We start from the raw sequence: 24,497 nt of genomic DNA on the forward strand, positions 1-24,497 counted from the left end.
TTGTGTTTTCTAAGATGAACTATGTATGTTTGACTCCTCTACTAGATCATGAACTCCTTGAATAACCATGTCTTATTTTTTCTCAGAAACCAGAATGATACTTGGCACAAAAAGGAACTTAATAAATATTAGTTAAATGAATAAATTTTTTAAAAATCAAAAATATTATACTTTTGTATCTATGTTGTCTAAAACATTGGGAGGAATGGATGGAGAAGACTGTACTTTCATGACCCTGGGTATTTACATAAAAATGAAAACATGCTTTATTATGATCTTTGTTCTTTTGGAACGTTTTACAGTGGCTTGATCCATATGGAAAGGATAAAAATGAGCAAAAAAAAGAACTAAAGAAAAAATAACCAATAAAATAATTCTCTGTAACTTCATTTTATATTTCTCTTTTATTTATGTAATTTTAGAAGAACTTTAAACTTTTTACTTATAGTTTTTTCCCTATTGTTTTTGAGGAGTCTTAGAATCTTCATCTTATTTTTAAGGTCTCTTTATATCTTATAAAATACCATAAATTGGGCTTCCCTGGTGGCGCAGTATGAGAGTCCGCCTGCCGATGCAGGGGACACGGGTTCGTGCCCCGGTCCGGGAGGATTCCACACACCGTGGAGCAGCTAGGCCCATGAGCCATGGCCACTGAGCCTGAGCGTCCGGAGCCTGTGCTCCGCAACGGGAGAGGGTCACAGCAGTGAGAGGCCCGCGTACCGCAAAAAAAAAAAAAAAAAAAAAAAAATTTTCTTTAAGGCAAACAAGGTTTTCCTCCCCACAAATATCAGAAAATCAGGGAGATTTTGAGATTAACTACACATACTTGTCATTTCAACAGAATGAATTTAGCAAACACCTGAAATCTACACTGGGTTGAAAAAAACTTAATTCCTCTTAAAGATACTTAGGTATTGAGTTATGAAGGGTCTATAATTTTAACACCTTAAAAAAAAATTCTAGGACTTCACTGGTGGTGCAATGGTGCCTTCCAATGCAGGGGACACGGGTTCAAGCCCTGGTCCGGGAAGATCCCACATGCTGTGGAGCAACTAAGCCCATGCATCACAACTACTGAGCCTGCACTCTAGAGCCCGCAAGCCACAACTACTGAAGCCCGCGTGCCTGGAGCCATGCTCTGCAATAAGAGAAGTCGCCACAATGAGAAGCCTGCTCGCCGCAACTAGAGAAAGCCCACTCACTGCAACGAAGACCCAACGCAGCCAAACAATAAATAAATATATTTTTTTAAAAAATTCTAGTGACCGAGATCTAGAGGTGCTAAATCAGAATTCCTCACATGTACTGTGAATTTCACACAGGTCCAAACTGATCTATTGAAATAAAACTCCATTTACAGTATGTACTGGCAAAAATTATCATGTAAAATTAAAATGTCAAACCCTCTTTCAATGTATGTATGAAATACAAAAGACCTTCAGTAGTTCTCCATACAGTAAATTTCAACAGTGATCCCACCTGTAGACCCAATGAATTCTACTGGAAAAAAAAAAAAAAAGACTTCACTAAATAAAAATGAGAGCAAAAGATGTTATAAAATTGCAAAATTATTTTAAAGAACAATTTTTAAAATACTTTCATTTATTTTTAATATATTATGTTATACAGGAGCATTGGCTTTGGAAGCAAACTTATTTTCAAATCCTGACACCTTCCCCGCATCTCTGTGAATTACCTTCTTCAGATCTCAGCTACTACCACTTTCATAAAATTTAGGCTATTGGTCTAACCGTCCAAAGCTGTTTGGAGGCTTAAGTGAGATAACAGATATAAAACTCCTAGCTTAATGCTTATCAGAGTAGATAATAATTTTTAGTTGTGTATCTAATTTCTCTCCTCATGTATTAAAGACTTTATAATAATTTTAACTGATCCTTAAAATATTCTCTATAGTAAATATATCAGTTTAATTAAATGTTATTCTATAATTGGATATTTAAGTTATTTCTAAGTTTTATACTGGAAATAATGGTGCAATGAATATTCTTAGGCTTTGAGTTTCCAAAGGTGGAACTAATAGATCAAAAAGTATTTTTAAGCTCTTGCTGCATATTGCCAAAATGTACTCTCAAAGAGCTGTATTATAGTTTATGTTGCTACCAGCAATGAACATAACATTTTAACACATCTCACGGATACTGTATAGAAATTCACATATATTTTAATGTAAGCTATAGACAAGATTTAAAACCTCATTATTGACTTAACTTTGAATTTTGGTTAAGAACTAGTGAAGTTCAGTGTCTTTTCATGTTTCCTAGCTGCACTTCCCCTTTAATAATTTACATTTTCATACACTGTCTAATAGAGTCTTAGTATCCTACCCCATATTGATTTGTGAGTTCTTTCCTTCAGTCTTATATTTGATTCAAATATTTTTATTCGGTATTTACTTTGACACTTGGGTTTTTAAAAAAAAAACTGATGCATAGGGGCTTGACACTTTTATGTAATCAACTCCATCATTTCCTTCTGAGGTTTCTTAAATTGTATGTAAACATGAACTGCTAATTTTACATTTAAACTTTACATGGAGAGGTGGCGAAAAGAAACACAAAATGCCACGAGTACTTATAGATAAGTGATTTTCCCCTCTAATTCATATCTTATGTAATAAAATAATTTTTAAATTAATAAAATTTAAGAGCAGAAATAAAATTTTCAAAACTACAGCACCAAAATAAACAACAAAACAGAATTCTAAAAACTGCAGAGAACATATAGAGGTGATAAATTGAATGTTTTGTTAAAATAATTCAGCCTTTTTATTTTTACCTACCTTAAAGTGATTTAATTCTAATAATACATTCAACATCCAGCTTCTTTTAAACTGCAAAATCCCCATCTTTGGCATATCTAAGGCTTACTTACATTTTAGCGTTAATAAGTTTAGCAAGAGTAGTGCCAAAAAACTAGAATGACTAATTGCCACTCAAAACCATTGGGGTCATCTGCAAGCACTGTCAATACTGAAATAGTATAAGGCTCAAGAAAGGGAATGGCGGTCCAGTGGTTACGACTCTGCAATTCTACTGCAGGGAGCATGGGTTTGATCCCTGGTCAGGAAACTAAGATCCCATATGCCACAAGGCAGCCACAAAAAAAAAAAAGAGAGAGAAAAAAGGGAATGGCTTAAAATTACCTTCCAATCACCCAGATATCTAACAACAAAACTTCTGTTTTAAAAAAAGCAAAGAAGGGGCTTCCCCGGTGGTGCAGTGGTTGAGAATCTGCCTGCCAGTGCAAGGGACACGGGTTCGAGCCCTGGTCTGGGAAGATCCCACATGCCGTGGAGCAACCAGGCCCGTGAGCCACAACTACTGAGCCTGCGCGTCTGGAGCCTGTGCTCCACAACAAGAGAGGCCCGGGCACCGCGATGAAGAGTGGCACCCGCTCGCCGCAACTACAGAAAGCCCTCGCACAGAAACGAAGACCCAACACAGCCAAAAATAAATAAATAAATTTATTTATTAAAAAAAAGCAAAGAAACAGAATGCCAAAAATGGGTTCTCCCTTTGTTGTACCATCCTACCTGTACCACCATTACCACAACCAAGTCCTCCAGCTGGCTGGTCTGCAGCTTGTATGGTAACTCAACTTGTGCTGGGAAGACTGGACCAAAGTGGTATAGGATTCATTGGCAAATTCTGAAATGCTACATTTCAAGCACTATATATACTACATGTTTGATCTTTAAATTTCATCCCAATAAAGTCTCATATGTTGGATTTCTCTGTAAAACTACATGCTTGCTTCTGAACCTAAATGGCTGGCTCATTAATCTCACAATTAAAATTTTTAATGTCATATTTACAATTATACACAAGGATTCTTCACTGATTCTGATCATCAAGATTCCTTCCCAACAACAACAAAGTCCATCATTCTAGTTCCCAAGATAACAATCAAGAACACAAAGATTCATTTATTAAAAACACAATAGATGGCTTCAGGCTTCTGGGCCACTTATACAAACGATAATAAAAATATTAAATTAAATTCACCAGATAAAAAGACAGATTATCTACAACGGGATGTAGATTTAGAAGTAAATTTTAGATTTTGTTTTGAAAGTCAGAAATCAGTGCTGCTCTCCAAAAAAAAATTGCAGAGGAAGGAGCACTTCCAAATTCATTCTATGAGGCCACCATCACCCTGATACCAAAATCAGACAAAGATACCACAAAAAAATAAAATTACAGGCCAGTATCACTGATGGACACAGATGGAAAGAGCCTCAACCAAATACTAGCAAACCGAATCCAGCAATACATTAAAAGGATTATACACCATGATCAAGTGGCATTTATCCCAGGGATGCAAGGATTTTTCAATATCTGCAAATCAATCAGTGTGATACACCACATTAACAAACTGAAGAATAAAAACCATATGATCATCTCAATAGACGCAGAAAAAGCTTTTGATAAAATTCAACATCCATTTATGATAAACACACTCCAGAAATTGGGCATAGAGGGAACATACCTCAACATACTAAAAGCCATATATGACAAACCCACAGCTAACATCATACTCAATGGGGAAAAGCTGAAAACATTTCCTCTAAGATCAGGAACAAGACAAGGATGTTCACTCTCACCACTTTTATTCAACATAATTTTGGAAGTCCTAGCCCAGCAATCAAAGAAAAAAAAGAAATAAAAAGAATTCAAAGTGGAAAAGAAGTAGTAAAACTGTCATTGTTTGCAGATGACATGATACTATACATAGAAAATCCTAAAGATGCTACCAGAAAACTACTAGAGCTCATCAATGAATCTGGTGAAGCTGCAGGCTACAAAATCAATACACAGAAATCTGTTGCATTTCTATACACTAACAACGAAAGGTCAGAAAGAGAAATTAAGGAAACAATCCCATTTACCATTGCATCAAAAGAATAAAATACCTAGTAATAAACCTACCTATGGAGGCAAAAGACCTGTACTCCGAAAACTATATAAGATGTTGATGAAAGACATCGAAAATGACACAAATGGAAAGATATACCATGTTCTTGGACTGGAAGAACCAATACTGTCAAAATGACTATTACTACCCAATGCAATCTACAGATTCAATGCAATTCCTATCAAATTACCAATTGCATTTTTCACATAACTAGAACAAAAAATTTTATAATTTGTATGGAAACACAAAAGACCCCGAATAGCAAAAGCCATCCTGAGAAATAAAAACGAAGCTGGATCAGGCTCCCTGACGTCACACTATACTACAAAGCTGCAGTAATCAAAACAGTATGGTACTGGCACAAAAACAGTAATACAGATCAATGGAACAGAACAGAAAGTCCAGAAATAAATCCACACACACAGTCAATTAATCCACAACAAAGGAGGCAAGAATATACAATGCAGAAAAGACAGTCTCTTCAGTAAGTGGTACTGGAAACACTGGACAGCTACATGTAAAAGAATGAAATTACAATATTCTCTAACACCATACACAAAAATAAACTCAAAATGGATTAAAGACCTAAATGTAAGACCTGATACTATAAAACTCCTAGAGGAAAACATAGGCAGAACACTCTCTGACATAAATTACAGCAATATCTTTTTGGATCCGTCTCCTAGAGTAATGGAAATAAAAACAAAAATAAACAGATGGGACCTAATGAAACTTACCAGCTTTTGCACAGCAAAGGAAACCATAAACAAAACAAAAAGACAGGCTTCCCTGGTGGTGCAGTGGTTGAGAATCCGCCTGCCAATGCAGGGGACACGGGTTCGAGCCCTAGTCCGGGGGGATCCCACCTTTGTTGCCACGGAGCAACAAAGCCCATGCGTCACAACTACTGAGCCTGCACTCTAGAACCCGTGAGCCACAACTACTGAAGCCTGTGCACCTGGAGCCTGTGCTCCGCAACAAGAGAAGCCATCCCACTGAGAAGCCTGTGCACCACAACAAAGAGCAGCCCCTGCTAACCGCAACTAGAGAGGCCCCACGTGCAGCAATGAAGACTCAACGCAGCCAAAAATAAAATAATTTTAAAAAGGCAATCTACAGAATGGGAGAAAATATTTGCAAACGATGCGACTGACAAGGGATTAATCTCCGAAATATACAAACAGCTCATACAGCTCAACAGCAAAAAAAAAACCAAACAACCCAATTAAAAAATGGGCAGAAGACCTAAAAAGACATTTCTCCAAAAAAGACAAACAGATGGCCAGGAGGCACATGAAAAGATGCTCAATATCGCTAATTATTAGAGAAATGCAAATCAAAACTACAATGAGGTATCACCTCACATTGGTCAGAATGGCCATCATCAAAAAATCTACAAATAATAAATGCTGGAGAGAGTGTGGAGAAAAAGGAAGCTTCCTTCACTGTTGGTGGGAATGTAAATTGATATAGCCGCTATGGAGAACAGCAAGGAGGTTCCTTAAAAAACTAATAATAGAGCTACCATATTATCCAGCAATCCCACTCCTGGGCATATATCTGGAGAAAACCATAATTCAAAAAGATAAATGCACCCCAATGTTCATTGCAGCACTGTTTACAATAGCCAAAAATGGCTAGCAACCTAACTGTCCATCAAGAGATGAATGGATAAAGAAGATGTGGTAAATATACACAATGGAGTATTACTCAGCCATAAAAGAGAATGAAATAATGCCATTTGCAACAACATGGATGGACCTAGAGATTATCATACTAAGCGAAGTAAGCCAGACAGAGGAAGACAAATATCATATGATATCACTTACATGAGGAATCTAAAAAAAAGGATACAAATGAACTTACCTACAAAACAGAAATGGACTCTCAAACATAGAAAACAAACTAATGGTTGCCAAGGGGAGGAGGGGAGAGGGATAAATTAGGAGTCTGGGATTAAAATATACACACTACTATACATAAAATAGATAACTAACAAGGACATACTGTATAGCGCAGGGAACTATACTCAGTATCTTGTAATAACATATAATTGAAGAGAATGTAAAAAAAGAATATATATTTATATATATGTGTGTATAACTAAATCACTTTACTATGTACCTGAAACTAACACAACACTGTAAATCAACTATATTTCAATAAAAATTTTAAAAATAAAGATAAATAAAATAGCAATTTATAATACTTAATGGACACTAGTTTATGCTCATACTGTTGTATACAACAACAAATGTAATTAAAATGCACAAGCAATAAATTAGCCAAAGTTTAAAATAAATAAATAAATTATCTCTACATCTCTTAAAAAAGAAAAGAAAAGAAAAGAAACCAGTGCTGCCAAATTAGGAAGAAAAGTTCCTAGGGAAGAAACCTGCCTACAGAAAAAAATAGTGCTTTTGATTTCCTAAAATTCAAGTACAGAAGAGCACAGCTTGTGTTGAATTGTTAGAAGGCAAATCTTCTAAAAGCAGAGTAGAGTAAATCATAAAACCTCGGAATGCCCTTCCCAATACTTATCAGAGTCTGTGTCCTTGAATTTGCATCACCTGATCTTTAGGCACTGGCTATTAGGCATGTGGAGGAAGGCAAACTCAATTATAAAAAATGAGAAGAGAAGGAAACTGTGAAATCTAATCCAATGCCAGTCGAGCCCTTGGCAGAAAACACTGGTAACCAATGTTATTAAGATGTAGCAGAAACCTTACCCACACTGCACAAAACAAGATGGATCGTTTTAACTATTTAGGAGTGCTGAAGCATCTGCTGCCTTGTTTCCTAAGGCAAAAAACCAAGTGCATATATATAAAACATATATATTAATTCAAATCTTTTCTATAAATTATTCATACATCTTCCCAAGCCTAAAATAATTATAATTTTCTATATACAAATGTTCTACTTTAAAAAGGAAACAGACTGACCTAGCTTTCTAAAATACTGAAAATATAAACCCTATACACCTAGGATGTTGGACATCCCTAGGAAATACCAATACACCGTCCTACATCAAATTAAATTATAACTACTTGTAACAGAACTCAGGAAAATCAAATATGTAACCCAGAGAAGAGATATTGGTGGTGTTTAACGGAAAAGATTGTTTGACAAACATTAAAACTTAAATAGAAACCATCTTCCAAGACGTAAAAAAAGAGGGAGGGAGGGATAAATCGCGAGACTGGGATTGACATATATACATTACTATATATAAAATAGATAAGAACCTACTGTATAGCACAGGGAACTCTACTCAATACTCTGTAATGACCTATATGGGAAAAGGATCTAAAAAAGAGCGGATATATGTATAACTGATTCACTTTGCTGTACAGCAGAAACACAACATTTTAAATCAACTACACTCCAATAAAAGTTAATTTTAAAAAAGACTTAAAAGAAAGAGAAAGACAAAAAAATATAAGTGACTTGTTTCATGACAAACTGAAGAATGACATCCATGACCAATAAAATGTCAGTGTTTCAGATTCTTCAGTATGTAGCATCCAAATACTTTGCAAAAAACATTAAAACAGACTTTATTGTATTTAAATAAATTGGAGAGCTAATAATTGTTTACTGTGGTTACCACATAAGAGGTTCATAGCTCTGTATATTATGGGAATATACAGATGAACGCAGCAGAGCTGATTTTGAGGAACTAACAACAACAAAATGTTATTAAGAGCATGCAGGAAAGTGAAATTGATTTGGATGGGGGGAGAACAGACAGATATAAGGGGGGCATCTTAGAAAGATTAATGGAAAAGGTTTTTAAAAGCATTTGAAATGGGACTCATAGAACAAACAGGATTTTAATACTGACAGACAAAAATACACAGTAAATCAAGCATTTTACTTTACAACCACCTTTACTTCATCTCCCAATTAATGAAAAGAATTCCCTTTAATGTGTGTTCCAAAATGAATAAAGACCTTAAAATTACTTATTGTTAAAGAAATAATAACAAGATGATTATAAAAATGGGTAAGAATTATCTAATAAAACAGGGGAATACCAAAACTATTGTTTTGATTTTAGTTAGAAACATTAACCACGCATACAAACATTCAGCTTACACTAGAACACCTTAAACTCTGTTTAAATCTACTGCTTACAGATAAAATGGAAGGGGAGAAAATGAAAAATTAAATTTAACCACCACATTCTGGACTCAAGTGATTAAGTGTGATGAACTAGCTAAGTACAGGTCCAAACTAAACTCTTAAGAGCTTGTAATGATTTTAAATGTATTCAATATGTATACTAAGAAAGAGAATGCTGAAAACCATTTAATTTTCCAGAGAATATTGTTTTCCTAAACTTAAAACAAATAATCTACTGGCGAAAGTAATCCCTTAGAAAACTGAATTCCATGATGCAGTAGTCATTTCATTTAACGAAGTACAGAGATAGTCTTTTAACGATGTTAAAAATCTTATAGATTCCTTTTTTCAATTTTTTTTTTTTTTTTACTTAACAGGGCCTTAAAATATGTTCATCCTCAACTCTTGCAGATTACTCAGAATCTTTTTTCAAATTCTCTGAGTATTTCCATCCCCTGAATAGTTACTGAATCAATAAACTTCCACAAATTACTTTCTGGTGATCTTTTTATGCATAACCAAAATATTTGCTTTTATTTTAGTTCTATGATAAAAATGAGAAATTAGAAATCTATTTACATACCACCAAGCAATTCCATACCACCTATTAATTTTGTGTTTATATCACAAACAATGGATTTATTCATGAAAACTGGTGTTCTATAAAGTTGCCACAAACAGTGAGTTAGTGAATACTGAACCATTGCTCCTAAGAGAAATACAGGGTTAGGTTCCTGCAAGCCTCTGAGCACAACATTTTCATCAACTGATCAATACCTAACCTTGTTTTATGTGTGCTTCTGTTTAAAGACACCTTATTTGATATATATTGATGATTCATTCACACTAAGCTCATTGCCAACAGCACTGTAACTCAAGCCTGAACAAAACTGATCTAATACATGTATTTTCTCCATAATGCACATCACAGCCTTTGTGCATACAGGAACACTAGATAAAACTTAAGCACTATGCTTGGGGGCCATTTTAAACAATGCAATCACCAACAAAAAGCACAGAAATGCAAAAAATGTGGCATTAAGTAGAGTGCAAAGCAGACATTTGTTTACAATATGACAGCAGAAAACATGAAAGCAAGAACCACCTAGTTCAACCACAGGTGGGAAAGCACACATGAGCCAACTCAAATTCTTTGCAGCTCTGTGCATGTCTATAAATGGCTGTGAAACTGTTGTGAGTAGTGATTTTGAATTTACTGAGATAGCAGGCATTCATCCACTAGCATGTGCAAATAATGAGGCTTGACAATACAAAGAAAGTCCAATTAAATAAATCTTACGGGAAATAGTACTTCAACCCATCAATTTTGTAAATGCAAGGGTTTACTTAATGGTTATCAAGAATGGGCAAAACTTTTATGACATTGCTCTTAAACTACTACACAAAAATACCCCATTGAAGCATTCTATAAATTTTCAGATGAAGAGTAAAGACAGAAAAATTATTTAAAATTTACTGACTATTCTTTAAAAACAGTCAGTAGGGAGAAAATACTATAGAAAGATAGCAAAAACTATCTGCAGCTTTAACAACACAATTTCTTATGAACTACCTGCCTCTCATATCTTTTTAGGGAAAACCCAGATGTTTGCCCACTATTATTACACACTAAAAAGTTCATAAGGATAAAGTACCCTGAAGTATTAAAACAATAAGATATAAATTATGATATATTAAGTTAAACTGCAAAGGCATAAAAAGACAGTGTAGACAATTAGAAATGAACACATAACATATATATTTAAGCAAAGTACCTCAGTAAAATAAAAATAATTTTAAATGCTCAATTTTTATTAATATTTAAAATATTATCCAATATAACCAGAATGTATGTCCAGTTTGCATTTCTACTTTTCATATCAAAATTTAGATATGTATGTAAACATCACCTATTCACACTGGTACTTGAAATTTATATTAGTGAAACTGAAAACAAGAAGATATGTTAATTACTAAGACCCAAAGAAAATTTGAGAGCTGGGAATCAAATCAAATAAAAGCCACCAACATTTTTTTCCTTTCAAATTTCAGATGATGTTCACTATAGCATGTGTTTGGCAGCCAAAAACTAGAAAATACGTCTTTTAATAGGGGACTTATTTAGAACATAAAATAATACACAGTCTTTAATAAGAAATGAGCTCATATATATATACACACACATGCTCACACATGTACACATAGACACTATATATACGTGTGTGTATATATAGCCTTCAATTAAAAATGGGAAAGACAGACAAGAAGAAATGTCTATATTAGTAAGGCAAAAGAGGGGTAGGGGCAAGTCACAGAACACTATGTATTGATATAATATAATTCCTTCTTAAAAACAAGAAACATAACTTGCTTATATATGCATATATACTGAACTGCTAACAAGAAGGGACTCTGGCACTTTCGTTTTTTATAATGAGCATGTATAAGTTTTAAAAGCTTACAGTAGGTTCTCAGCAAGTGTTAAGTTTTCTTATTAATGGCTATTTAAAAAATAAAGTCATGTGAAAAAATTCATGTTGTTTGAAAATGACTCCTATAATCTCAATTTATTCAGTTATTCTGCTAAAAATAATTTAAAACAAACATTTCCCAGTTCAAAGAATTTCTGTAAATGTTCTCAAAATTCAACACTCACCAATCCCCCAAACTGAAATGTTTACTGATTTGTAACAGGGGTTGGCAAACTTTTTCTGTAAAAGCCAGACAGTAAATATTTTAGGTTTTGCAGACATACATGGTCTCTGTTGCATATTCTTCTCTCTGTTTTTGTTTTATTTTACAACTCTTTAGGAATATTAAAAAAAAAAAAAAAATCTTAGCTCAGATCCACCAAAACAGGCTGCAGGCTGGATTTCCCTTGCCAGCCATAGTTTGCCAACCACTGATTTATAACAACAAACCAGCATCTGGAAGTCTGATATTTTAAATATATTATACCAAAGGTAGCAGAGATCCCAACAGGGTCAATTTTCTTCTACCTTAAATAAAGTAAGGTAGCATTATAGCAATTAAAATTTCAAGTTGATTAATACATCGAATTCTATTAATAGGCTAGGCACTTATCAAATGATGGGAAAACATAGTACATGAAATTTCAAGTGTTTATTAGTATTATATAATCATGTGTGCACCTGCAAGGTACACATATCCACTTGAAAAAGTCAACTGGAATTAAAATACTACACATCAAAGCTCAACTCTCCTTTTATAAAAATTTAAACCATTCACTCATTTAAATAATCAAAAATAGTCATTTGTTTTAGATGTCATCAACCCTTGAAAATTAAAAACTGAATTCAGAGACTGATTTTAATTACTGGGTTTTAATTTTAATTTTGTAAGGGTTATTATAAAATAGTAATCAACAATCTAAAATATTACACTTTAAAAACGTTTATATTCTTGGAAAGTTTTTAACATTTTCTGTGTCAGCAACCATCACGGAAGACTTGAATATGCTTTTTTTCTGTCTAAAAGACAGCTTTTATATATTTGATTTGTCTAAAATTGAAAGATCCTTTTTACCATCTGGATCCTACCACCAAATATAAATTTTATTATGAATAATAATCTGGGTCAAATTCAAACTCAAAAATGAAAATGTATCCTCCAAAAGCAACCAAATAATCATTACAGAATAATCTTACCTAGACTGGTGGGTTTTATCAGTTCATCCAGTAAATCATAAAATGGTAATTTTTGAAGTTTTATATCCGGATGGACTGGGTGAAGAGCTGATGTAAGATGTGGGAGTTCCAGTTCATGTTTAGGTCCCAGAAGAGAAACAGGGAGTAACGGTGATGATGCAGGGTGACCATCATAAGTGAGTTGTGGAATGGTAGATGGAGACAAAGTTGCTGGCATAGGACTTGAATGTACGCTGGAGATGGACAAGTCCGCAGGCGTCATGATTTTCTGGGGGAACCTCCGCCTATAGAGTTCTTTAATTTTCATTTGTACAGCAGGACTGCAGCCAGCCTTTAGCAAATGCAGGGCTTTTGTGAGAAGTTCGTGTTTGCGTCCGTGCTTGTTTCTCCCAGCGTAGCCCAACAGTACTTGGAGTTCAGAAACTCTAAGGCTCATAACCATTTGCTTAGAGACAAAACAAAATGTAAAACATTAGTATTCCAATAATATGTTACAACATTAAACGATACTTTATTATAACACTTTATCCTTATGCTTTGTTTACAAAGGCCAGTTCATTTACAGTCAATTCCAGTTATTTCAAACTTAAAATCTAATCATTTGATATAACCAAAGAAATTTAAAATTAATATTCATAAATTCACTAACTTCTACCTAGGGTTATGAAAGATGTAAAATAAGTATACATCAGGTAGAACCACATCTCACCTTATTCCATTGTTATAGTGAAATTTTCAGGTATTTATCAAGCACTTACTAAGTCTCCAGGAGAGTACTGAGTGCTGTGTGGACGGCAAAAGGTAATGAGCCCTCAAGAACATTTGTTTTCTTAGGGGAAAATCATATAAGTATATGTGAAACATATAAACAGTCCACCTCAAGCACCAGATGTAGGCAGGATACAAATAACATTATGTTACATTCTATACTGACTTTGGGATTTGGATTTATAGGGCTTAAACTATACCTTTTTTGACCTATTATATACCAGATACATTTGATATTTTCATATGGGTTTTCATTAAATCTTTACAACTCCACAAGGTGTTACCCTTCCTGCTTTACATGTGAAGAAACTAGTTAGGAAAGGTTAAACAACTTACCTAAGGCCACATAGCTACTAAGTATCAATGAGGATTCAAACCCAGTTATGTATAATTCTAAAGTCCATGCATGATCTTTCCACTAAACCATTAGGAAAAGGATGACACTGGAAACATATTATTGACACTCTATTGGCAAAGCCAGGCTAAAAAGTCCAGGAATTGCGAATTTCCTGGCAGCCCAATGGTTCGGACTCTGTGCTTTCACTGCCAAGGGCCTGGGCTCGATCCCTCATCGGGGAACTAAGATCCCACAAGCCACGCGGCAAAAAAGTCCAGGAATTCAATCCACATGCCATAATGCATAAGGCTGAAGTAAAGAAATCTATTTAACTTTAACTCTGCGTTCCCAAACTTATTTCTCCTTTCTCCCCAACTACTAAGAGACTACCAACAGGAAATACCCACACCAATTCTCCTATTTTAAAGTTGAGGAAAATGAAATCCAAAGGGAAGACAAGATCATACAGCTATTAACAGAAGAATCCTGACTTTACCACCACTGACAGAGAGGTGTCAGGATGAAAGACACATGTAAGGTTACCGTTTACTCTCTATTTGCACAACTATTTTATCCCCTCACCTCATCCCAAATACCACAAAAGCTAAGCTGCCTTCCCTAATTTACCACCACTCCCTGGGATAATATCCATCTCAAGCCAATCATATAGAAGTTATTTGCAGATTACAAAACAATTAAGAAAAATAAAATAGTGAGAAAAACAAGTGTATAAAGAGCTTTATATGCAATATAGCGGGTTAACCAAAGAAATATGAGCCCTTCCCCTACCTTCCCTGGCCTGGAGAATGCTTTGTTTCCTCAAAGCCCAGATTTTGTCAGCCTTGCCCTTTAGGCCTGGCAGAACTAAATGACTCTCTTTTCACTACTCTTACTGGCCATTTTTCATATCTTTATTTTAGCACTTATCTTGCTGTATTATAATTTTCTTTTTTTACAAATGATTCCATGACCAGACTGAGGTCCTCTATGGCAACAGTCCCCAACCTTTCTGACACCAGGGACTGGTTTCGTGGAAGACAATTTTTCCATGGACCAGGGAGGGGGGGGATGATGGTTTCAGGATGATTCAAGTGCATTGATTTATTATGGTCTCTGTGGAGTCAAACCTGTCTGCTCATGATAATCTGTATTTGCAGCCGCTCCCCAGCACTAGCCTCACCGCCTCAGCTCCACCTCAGATCATCGGGCATTAGATTCTCATAAGGAGCACGTGACCTAGATCCCTCACATGCGCAGTTCACAGTAGGGTTCGCGCTCCTATGAGAATCTAATGCCAGGATAAAATTTCTCCTTACTATCCAAACTGTCCTAAGAGTACAAAATAGTTTTAAAGATTTTTTTTTACTTATTTTAAAAGGAACAGAGATTGCAACAGAAAAGCACTGTATTAATAAGTAAGTTTCTGCTCTTAAAGAAATAACATGAATTATGCTTCAAAGATTACACGTTAAAACTAAACTTAAGTTGGCATTGGTCAAATGTATTTTGTTTTACAGAGAAAACACGATAAATTTTTAGAAAGAGAAGAATGTCTTTCCATTTCAATTCAGCTCCATTCTCTTAAGTCAAAAACAAAAACGGAAACTCAGCGGTTACCATCAACTTATGACAGCTTTTGTCCTAACTCTATGTGTATAAGGATTTAAATGCAGCACAGATGTATTATTGTTCTATTTCTATGGAAGAATACATTGACAACTCGCATAAAATAAAATCTCTTGCTTGATGATCAAAAGAAAAAAGTTAATGACATAGGCATAATTTTTGTTTTCATTTTCACAGGATGCATAATTAATCATCACGATTATAAGGTAGGTATTGTCCTCAATTTACAGATGGGAAAACTGAGGCCTAGGAAGGTTAAGAAATTTGTTGAATGTTACAAAACTAGTTCACTCCAAATGTTGTACCTTTACACTATGTTAGTGTCTTTTAGCAAAAACAAACCACATGCCTTTTAATTAGGAAAGAGAAAAACTTCTAAAAGATCAATTTATTTAATATTTAATCTCAACTTCAAGCTTCAACATTTTAGCTTAAAATTGGTGGTTAAGATAAAAGAAAACATCTGGATTCAAATTAACCATTGCACCTTGTAATCAGGTACAGTGAAAGCTGAGGTGCTATCTATTGCGATTATTGGAGCAGCTGCTGCATAATCTTAAGGACTGTAACAAGCATGCACTATTTAAAAAACCAAATAAAAGAGGGCAGGAAACGCAACCATCTGAAGTATCTCTCAACCAAAAAGCTTCAAAGAAGCATGGAGCAATCAATTCACAATGTAAAGTGTTGACAACACAGAGGAAAACTAAACACTTAAATGTGAAATGTTGAAATGCAATGTATTTTAATCTTTCGTGTGTTTAAAATCTCCATTTGTTAGCACTACAACAAAATGAATATTTATAACTAAGGATAACATCAACCACTGCTATTACTAGAAATCATTGCCTCCTTGGATAGCATTCTGCTGACTCTACAACCCCAAATGATAGAATGCCTGAGAAATGTGTATATTCTGTACAGAAAGCATTCTGTGAGGGTCAACTTTTTTAAATGAATCTTTTCAATCAGAAAGACCTGTACACCGTTTTAAAAGTCGAACAGTTTTACAAGAAAAACAGATGTCACTTGCCCTGTCCCCATTTTTCACATCCCTAAGGCAACTACCTTCAAGTCTTTTTAGCTATTTCTTCAGGCGTTTTTTTCACTATTTCTACTATATAGTAGGTCTATTAGTTATTTAAAATATTTTCCCTTTAGGAAAAAAATTGACTTCCTATTAAAAGGTAATGATTTAGATCTGTTACAACTTCCCATCATCATTTTTGGTTGAATCAACTGTTAGAGTTTATAATATTACTATGGCTGTAAATAATATTCACAGACGAGCCAAAAGTACATCATTATTACTGTTTTTTTGTATGACCTTGTTTTCCTTCTAGTTAATAACTGCACCATTTTTGCATTTGCTTAATTTTCTGTCCTACGGTTAATTCATCTTTAAATTGCTAGTGTTAACTTTCCTCTCAACATATTCAAATATATCAGGTAAATCTGTTTTAATTTCTTTTTTTTTTTTAATTTTATTTTTGGCTGCGTTGGGTCTTCGTTGCTGCGCATGGCCTTTCTCTAGTTGCGGCTAGCAGGGGCTACTCTTGGTTGCAGTGCGCGGACTTCTTATTGTGGTGGCTTCTCTTGCTGCGGAGCATGGGCTCTAGGCGCATGGGCTTCAGTAGTTGTGGCACACGGGCTCAGTAGTTGTGGCTCGTGGGCTCTAGATCACAGGCTCAGTAGTTGTGGCACATGGGCTTAGTTGTTCCGCGGCATGTCAGATCTTTCCGGACCAGGATCGAACCCATGTCCCCTGCATTGGCAGGCAGATTCCTAACCACTGCGCCACCAGGGAAGTCCTTTAATTTCTTTCTTAAAAATATACTTCATACAATCCTCCATCAAGTTCCAATTTAGATTGCTTGTTCTCCAGGCCTGGTACAAAACTATGGTCATGGAATTTCCCTTTAACTTATCCTGGGAATTCCCTTATCACTCTTCGTGTTGGACCCCCTGTTTCCTTGATCTCACTTCTTTTCTTGATTTTCTCTTTTTAGTGGGGTATTTCCTCCAGTAGCTTCCTGAGAAGGAGGCATGGGAAGTACACTTTTTAAAAAATCCCTTGCATTGTCTAAAAATATCTTCATTTACTCATACTTAGTAACTGAGTTTGGCTCAGTATAGAATTCCAGGCAGGAAAGTATGTTCCATCAGAATTTTGAAGGCCTTTCCTCATCATCTTCTCTTAAGAAGCCTGGCACCATTCTGATCTGCAGTCTTTCACAGTCACCTATATATCCTCCTCAGGAAGCTTCCAGATGCTTCTCATTATGTGTTCTGAAATTTTACAATATTGTATCTTGGAGTAGGTTTTTTTTTTTTCTTAATTGTATGAACTGATAATTGCTAAGTCTTTTACATTTATAGATGTATGTCCTTCAGTTCTGGGAAGTTTTCTTTTTCTTTTTAAATAAATTTATTTTTGGCTGTGTTGGGTCTTCCTTGCTGCATGCAGGCTTTCTCTAGTTGTGGCAAGCAGGGGCTACTCTTCATTGTGGTGTGTGGGCTTCTCACTGCTGTGGCTTCTCTTGTTGCAGAGCACGGGCTCTAGGCACGTGGGCTTCAGTAGTTGTGGCACATGGGCTCAGTAGTTGTGGTTCGCGGGCTCTAGAGCACAGTCTCAGTAGTTGTGGCACACGGGCTTAGCTGCTCTGCGGCATGTGGGATCTTCCCGGACAAGGGATCGAACCCGTGTCCCCTGCATTGGCAGGTGGATTCTTAACCACTGTGCCACCAGGGAAGTCCCCGGGAAGTTTTCTTGCAGTAATCTTCCTTTGATTTTTCTCTGTTCTTTTTCTTGTATACCTATTATTTAGATACGGGCCTTGCTAGACTGTCTAATTCTCTTTTGATCTGTTTTCTTTTTCCTCTTGCATTTACATCTCTTGTCTTTAGCTCTATTTTCTGGGAGATTTCCTCAACTTCATCTTCTAACTCTTCTATTAAAATTTCAATTCCCGTGAGCTCTTTTCTGTTTGCTGCATTTTTCTTTCTCTTTTTTTTCCCCTCTACATCTTGTTCTTATTTTACATGAATGTAGTATCTTCTCTCTTTTTAAAAAATTTTATTTTTTACTACAGCATCTTTTCTCTTGAGAATATAAATAAATAGGGTGTTTGACGTTGTTATTTTCTTCACCTGCCTGCACTGTCTCTGTAATCTGAGTTCTTTCTTGCTATTTTCTCTGGTCTCTGCCTTTCATGCTTGACGTTTTCCTCAAGTAAGGGAACCTTTGGCTGTACACTTATATCTAAGAGTAAGACACGAAAAAGATGATCAGATGAACTGTGTGAGTGAGCAGACCGAGTACTGCACTCTAGGATGATAAGGCAGGAACTTGGCTATCGTGAGGATTCCATTTTTTCCTTTTATCTGATCACTTTTGACACAGAGGAATCCTCCAACCTCCTGCTTTGGCAGTATAAGGTTGGCTTCCAGTGTTCTCAGGGCAGAGTAGGGGAATGGGGAGGGAGGAGGGGAAGGTCCTCACCATTCTATAAGAACACATTTCAACTTAATCTCCTTCTCAGATATGTAACATTTTACACACACACGCACACACACAGTTCGGTGTGCGTGCCTGTATAAGAACACCATTCCAACTACAGAGGTAGGGACCATATTCTGAGAAAAAGAAATACAACAGTCAAGCAATATCAACAAGTACTGTAGACAAAGAGATTTCTGAGATTAAATAAAAAGTGCCAGGGCTTCCCTGGTGGCGCAGTGGTTGAGAGTCCGCCTGCCGATGCAGGGGACACGGGTTCGTGCCCCGGTCCGGGAAGATCCCACATGCCGCGGAGCGGCTGGGCCCGTGAGCCATGGCCGCCGAGCCTGCGCGTCCGAAGACTCTGCTCCGCAACGGGAGAGGCCACAAAAGTGAGAGGCCCACGTACCGCCAAAAAAAAAAAAAAAGTGTCTCATTAGCTATGACCCTACATTATTAAAGGTCATACCTAAATTGTGAATAAGAATTAGGTACTTCTTGTTGAACCACCTAATTACTCTCATTCACACATCCCACTGCAGTATTTTAGACGATGAATCATAAAGCAGACTCTATTTTATGAATCTTTATCTGGTATCAATTTGTAAACAACTGTAAACCAAAATGAATTCTAAAGACAGTCAAAATAGGCACTTAACAATGTCATAATATTTCATTTATACTTTTACTTTCTACCCACAAAAGCAATCATCAAAAATACTCTAACTGCATAAAGATTGTACAGGGGGCTTCCCTGGTGGCGCAGTGGTTGAGAGTCCGCCTGCCAATGCAGGGGACACGGGTTCGTGCCCCGGTCCGGTCCGGGAGGATCCCACATGCCGCACAGCGGCTGGGCCCGTGGGCCGTGGCCGCTGACCCTGCGCGTCCGGAGCCTGTGCTCCGCGGCGGCGGAGGCCACAACAGTGAGGGGCCCGTGTACCGCAAAAAAAAAAACGATTGTACAGTACTACAAAAATATTTTATCCATTATTTTCAAAGTCAGATTCTTCATTCAATGGAACTGACTTTAGGATCATTTCTAATCCTCTCCACTTGAAATAGTTAATAAACAGCTGTTAGATTAGCAATTTGTCAACAATGTCCAGTTCAACCAGAAAACCTAGTTAGACAGTTTCTACTAAAGCAGCAAGTCAGGCTGGTTACATACTTCTCCATAATCTTGTTCCACCTGATTTCTCATCTTTTATTTATTTCTCAATATAAGATGACTGAAAAATGACCTGTAGTGCCTACTCCTCTAGCTGATTATCTTTCTCCCCTTCTGGTATCTTCCATCACATGGGATTCATTTAGCTCCCACATAATGACAAAACATGAATATTCCATTCTCCTTCAAGCAAAGTATAAACCTACCACTCTGTTGAAATGGCATACCATGGCTTTGATTTTTGATAGATAATTTAAATATTATCCCCATTTATGTACTACCACATTTCATGAAACCCATGGATATGTCCTTCAAAAGCTCCTTCTAGATGATAACTCAAATACTAAAAATAACAAACCGAAATCAAAACAGTTTAAAATTTGGATTAAATATTTTTTACAATAAAAAAAGTTTAGCTTAATTTAAAAAGAGTTTAAAAGGAGTTTAAAATTCTAACACATTGCCAAACTTCTTATGCAGAGGTAGGACAAATATAACTTTAAGTAAAAAGCTGCTCTGCACACAGATGTTCAATAAATGCTTTTTGGATCCATGAATGAGCCGTAAATGAGTTGTAGAAAGGGAATATAGGAACAAACAATGAACACACAGAGATAAGCTATTCTTCAGAGACAGAGACTCATAATCACATTAATTCAATTCTCAAATGTGTTAGGTACAAATACAACATAATATGGTACTAGTATATATAGAATTTGGATTCTAATACTAACTCGGCCACTAATTTACTGAATCACAATCTTTCAGGGTCTATTTTCTCTCTTTAAAAAATGACAGATTGACTAGAGCTTCTCAAAGATTCCTCAGTTTCAAAATTCTATAATGTTATAACTATTAAGTGAAATCTTTCTTTTCATTCTACTCTTTCACAGGATAAAGAAATACAAACAATCTGTATGCTCAGTGAAATCTCTCAATGAGCAATGTTCTCAGTCAAAAATGTAAGTGTCGGGCTTCGCTGGTGGCGCAGTGGTTGAGAATCTGCCTGCCAATGCAGGGGACACGGGTTCGAGCCCTGGTCTGGGAAGATCCCACATGCCGTGGAGCAACTAGGCCCATGAGCCACAGCTACTGAGCCTGCGCTCCGCAACGAGAGGCCGCGACAGTGAGAGGCCCGCGCACCGCGATGAAGAGTGGCACCCGCTCGCCGCAACTAGAGAAAGCCCTCGCACAGAAATGAAGACCCAACACAGCCAATAAATAAATAAATAAATAAATTTATAATATATATATATGTGTCATACATGAGTTGATCCAGTAAAAATGATAAACCCAATATGTATTAAATGCTTATAATATGCCAATTACATATTAATTATAGTAGCATGAGTATCTTACTTAACCGTCACATGAACCCAAGAGACAGACCAATATTATTCCCATCTATGGAGAGAACTGATGCTAAACAGTAAATAAGTAGACAAGTGATGGAGACAGGGCTCAAACCTGACCTGACTTCAGAGCTCAAATTTATAACCACCAACCAATACAAGTGTCTTATCACAAATCTTACCCAGGACAGAGTATGTGTTACACTGGGATGGGGACACTAAATGACAGTGAGAGAAATTAGACTCTACAGAGTGAACAAGCAGCAGAATAAATGCTTATTTGGGGACAGTAAACATGTGATAAAAATAGTTTAAGGTTATTCAAGTAGCCACCTATAGGATGGATGAAACAAGACTAAGAAAATAAGACTTCTAGCTAAAAGACATAGCAACAAGCAAGAATTAATTATCTACATGTAAGAAGAAACTGTGACAGTGGAAATAGAGGAGACAGGACCAAGAAATACTGCAAAGAAAATCTGCAAGAACGTTCAATAATCTAGATAAAGTGTCTTTTAAAAAGCAGTGCTATACATGATCATGAGAACAATCGTTCACTTTTCAAATAGTAAAGCTTTATGGACTTCCCTGCTGGCACAGCGGTTAAGAATCTACCTGCCAGTGCAGGGCACATGGGTTCAAACCCTGGTCCAGGAAGATCCCACATGCCGTGGAGCAACTAAGTCCGTGTACCACAACTACTGAGCCTGCGCTCTAGAGCCCGTGAGCCACAACTACTGAAGCCCACACACCTAGAGCCCGTGCTCCTCAACAAGAGAAGCCACCGCAATGAGAAGCCCACGCACAACGAAGTGTAGCCCCCGCTCGCCACAGCTACAGAAAGCCTGCGCGCAGCAACAGAGACCCAACACAGCCAAAAATTTTAAAATATATAAATAAATTTATAAAAAAATAAAATAAAGCTTTAAGAAATTTTAAGTCCATCAAATTATAAAAGAATGAATATTTTTTCACAAACTCCTCCAACTAAAACCAAACAAAATGTTGCATTTACAACTGGAGATATCATCTAATTTAAGTTTCAGACAAGATGCGATGAAAGACACATTACACTTTATCTGAGAGAAAGTTAAGAAGTGTAAAAGGAAGAATAGATAAATACTAACAAAACAAAAAGTGATAAAAAATGCATTCTGTAACTATACAAAATCTTTAAATCACAGCCTTCAATCTGGGTCCCAAGTAAAAACCTTAGAGGGAAAGTATCAAGAGAACTATTTCAGAGTAACAGGTGTAACCTATTCAATCAAAGTTAGAGCTAGTAAATAGCGGAGCTCAGACTCAAAAGTCAGATGCCAAAGTCCACACAATGCTGCAGAGTACTGACAATTACAGACATTATTAGGGAATTTGAAATGAGTTTGTTTTTTTTTTGCCGCACCACACGCCATACAGAACTCCCCTGACCAGGGATCGAACCCGGACCCTCTGCAGTGGAAGCACGCAGTCTTAACCACTGGACCACCAAGGAAGTCCATGAAATGATGTTTTTCTTTTTTTAGTTTTTGTTTTTCTAATTTTGGCTGCGTTGGGTCTTCATTGCTGCACACGGGTTTTTTTTTTCTCTAGTTGCGGAGAGCGGGGGCTACTCTTCATTGCGGTGCGCGGGCCTCTCACCGTGGCGGCCTCTCATTGCGCAGCGCGGGCTCTAGGCGCGCGGGCTCAGTAGTTGTGGCGCACAGGCTTAGTTGCTCCACAGCATGTGGGATCCTCCCAGACCAGGGATCGAACTCGTGTCCCCTGCATTGGCAGGGAGATTCCCAACCACTGCACCACCAGGGAAGCCCTGAAATGATGTTTTTAAAAACTGTAGAATCACAGGATCATAACATAAAATAGGACTTTATTTTTTTTATTTATTTTTCTTTAAGTATACCTGACTTACAATGTTGTTAGTTTAAAATAGAACTTTAGCAATCATCTTGTCCAACTCTCCATCTAATATATGAAGTTCTACTGTAACCTCCTTAACTGATGGTCTCTCAGCCTCTACTGAAACACTTACATGAGTTCACAATCTAATCGTAAAACATCCTACATTACTAAAAAGCTCTATGAATTGAAATTTTCCTTAAACTTCTACCCAGTGGTTCTAAAATTTCATCCTGTTGGTATAGACCCCTTCCCACCCTGGCCATCATACTCAGAGTGAATGAAATAATCCAGATAATAGTTTGACTACGCTTAGTACTATCTCTCTTATTATGAACAGAGCTATTTCTACCAGTGCAACCTAATAAGGCATTTTAGACTGACTGGCCTGTTTTATTTAGGCAAGTGGAAGGATGTTGTACGTTATGATTTTCTTTCAGCAGGGACAGGGAGTCACGTCCACATCATATTGTCACTCACATTAAGCTTGAGGTTAACTAAAACCTTTATTCAATTGTTTTCACATGACATGCTACTAGGTTAAACCTCCTCATCCTCTAATACAATTTTTAAAATTTAAAAATAGAACTTTATATACAGTGCTGTTAAACTTCGTTTTTTCCAAGTTCATTATTCCAACCTTTCAAAACCCTGAAGAACTGCACCCTGCACTCTCTACTGCAGCATTTATCACACAGTGTTGTAAACAGCTGATTTTCTAGTCTATGTCCGCCCCTAGACTTTGAGCCTTTCAAGGACACTTTTCTCCATATCACCTATGCTAAGTATGGTAGATGACATCTAGTAAGTGCACAGGAGATGATGATGATGAATTAATTCCTCTTGATTTTGTCATCTAACATTCTTCCCAGCTTTCTGACACCTACAAAATCTGAGAGTTTTGCTACTTAAATATTCATACAGGTCATCCTTAAAACTTGGGATATAACAGGGTCAAGACTATAGAGCCCAGTGGCACATGATAAGAAATTCCCCTCCATATAACAAGGTTTAAGGTTACAAATAAGATTGTTCAACTACTTAGGATTCAGATGATTATTTTTCCCCAAGATTCTCCAATATTAAGGTAATTATTCAATAAACACTATCCAGGGTGCACAAA

At 36.4% G+C, this 24,497-nt stretch overlaps 1 protein-coding gene across 2 annotated transcripts in view; it reads right to left on the reverse strand.

Annotated features, from left to right (window-relative positions):
- The window catches only part of PIAS1 (protein inhibitor of activated STAT 1), a 122,586-nt gene that overhangs the window by 81,881 nt on the left and 16,208 nt on the right, over positions 1-24,497 (reverse strand). For both annotated transcript variants that reach the window (XR_009518462.1, XM_060005707.1), the window contains exon 2: positions 12,732-13,176. Coding sequence is in view for 1 of the 2 variants with exons in the window: in XM_060005707.1 (XP_059861690.1) it covers positions 12,732-13,176 (445 nt within the window). In the remaining variant the exon portion in view is untranslated. The remainder of the gene's footprint in view (positions 1-12,731; positions 13,177-24,497) is intronic.

Source organism: Delphinus delphis, chromosome 2, assembly GCF_949987515.2.
Source record: "Delphinus delphis chromosome 2, mDelDel1.2, whole genome shotgun sequence".
In the NCBI taxonomy this organism is placed as follows: Eukaryota; Metazoa; Chordata; class Mammalia; order Artiodactyla; family Delphinidae; genus Delphinus; species Delphinus delphis.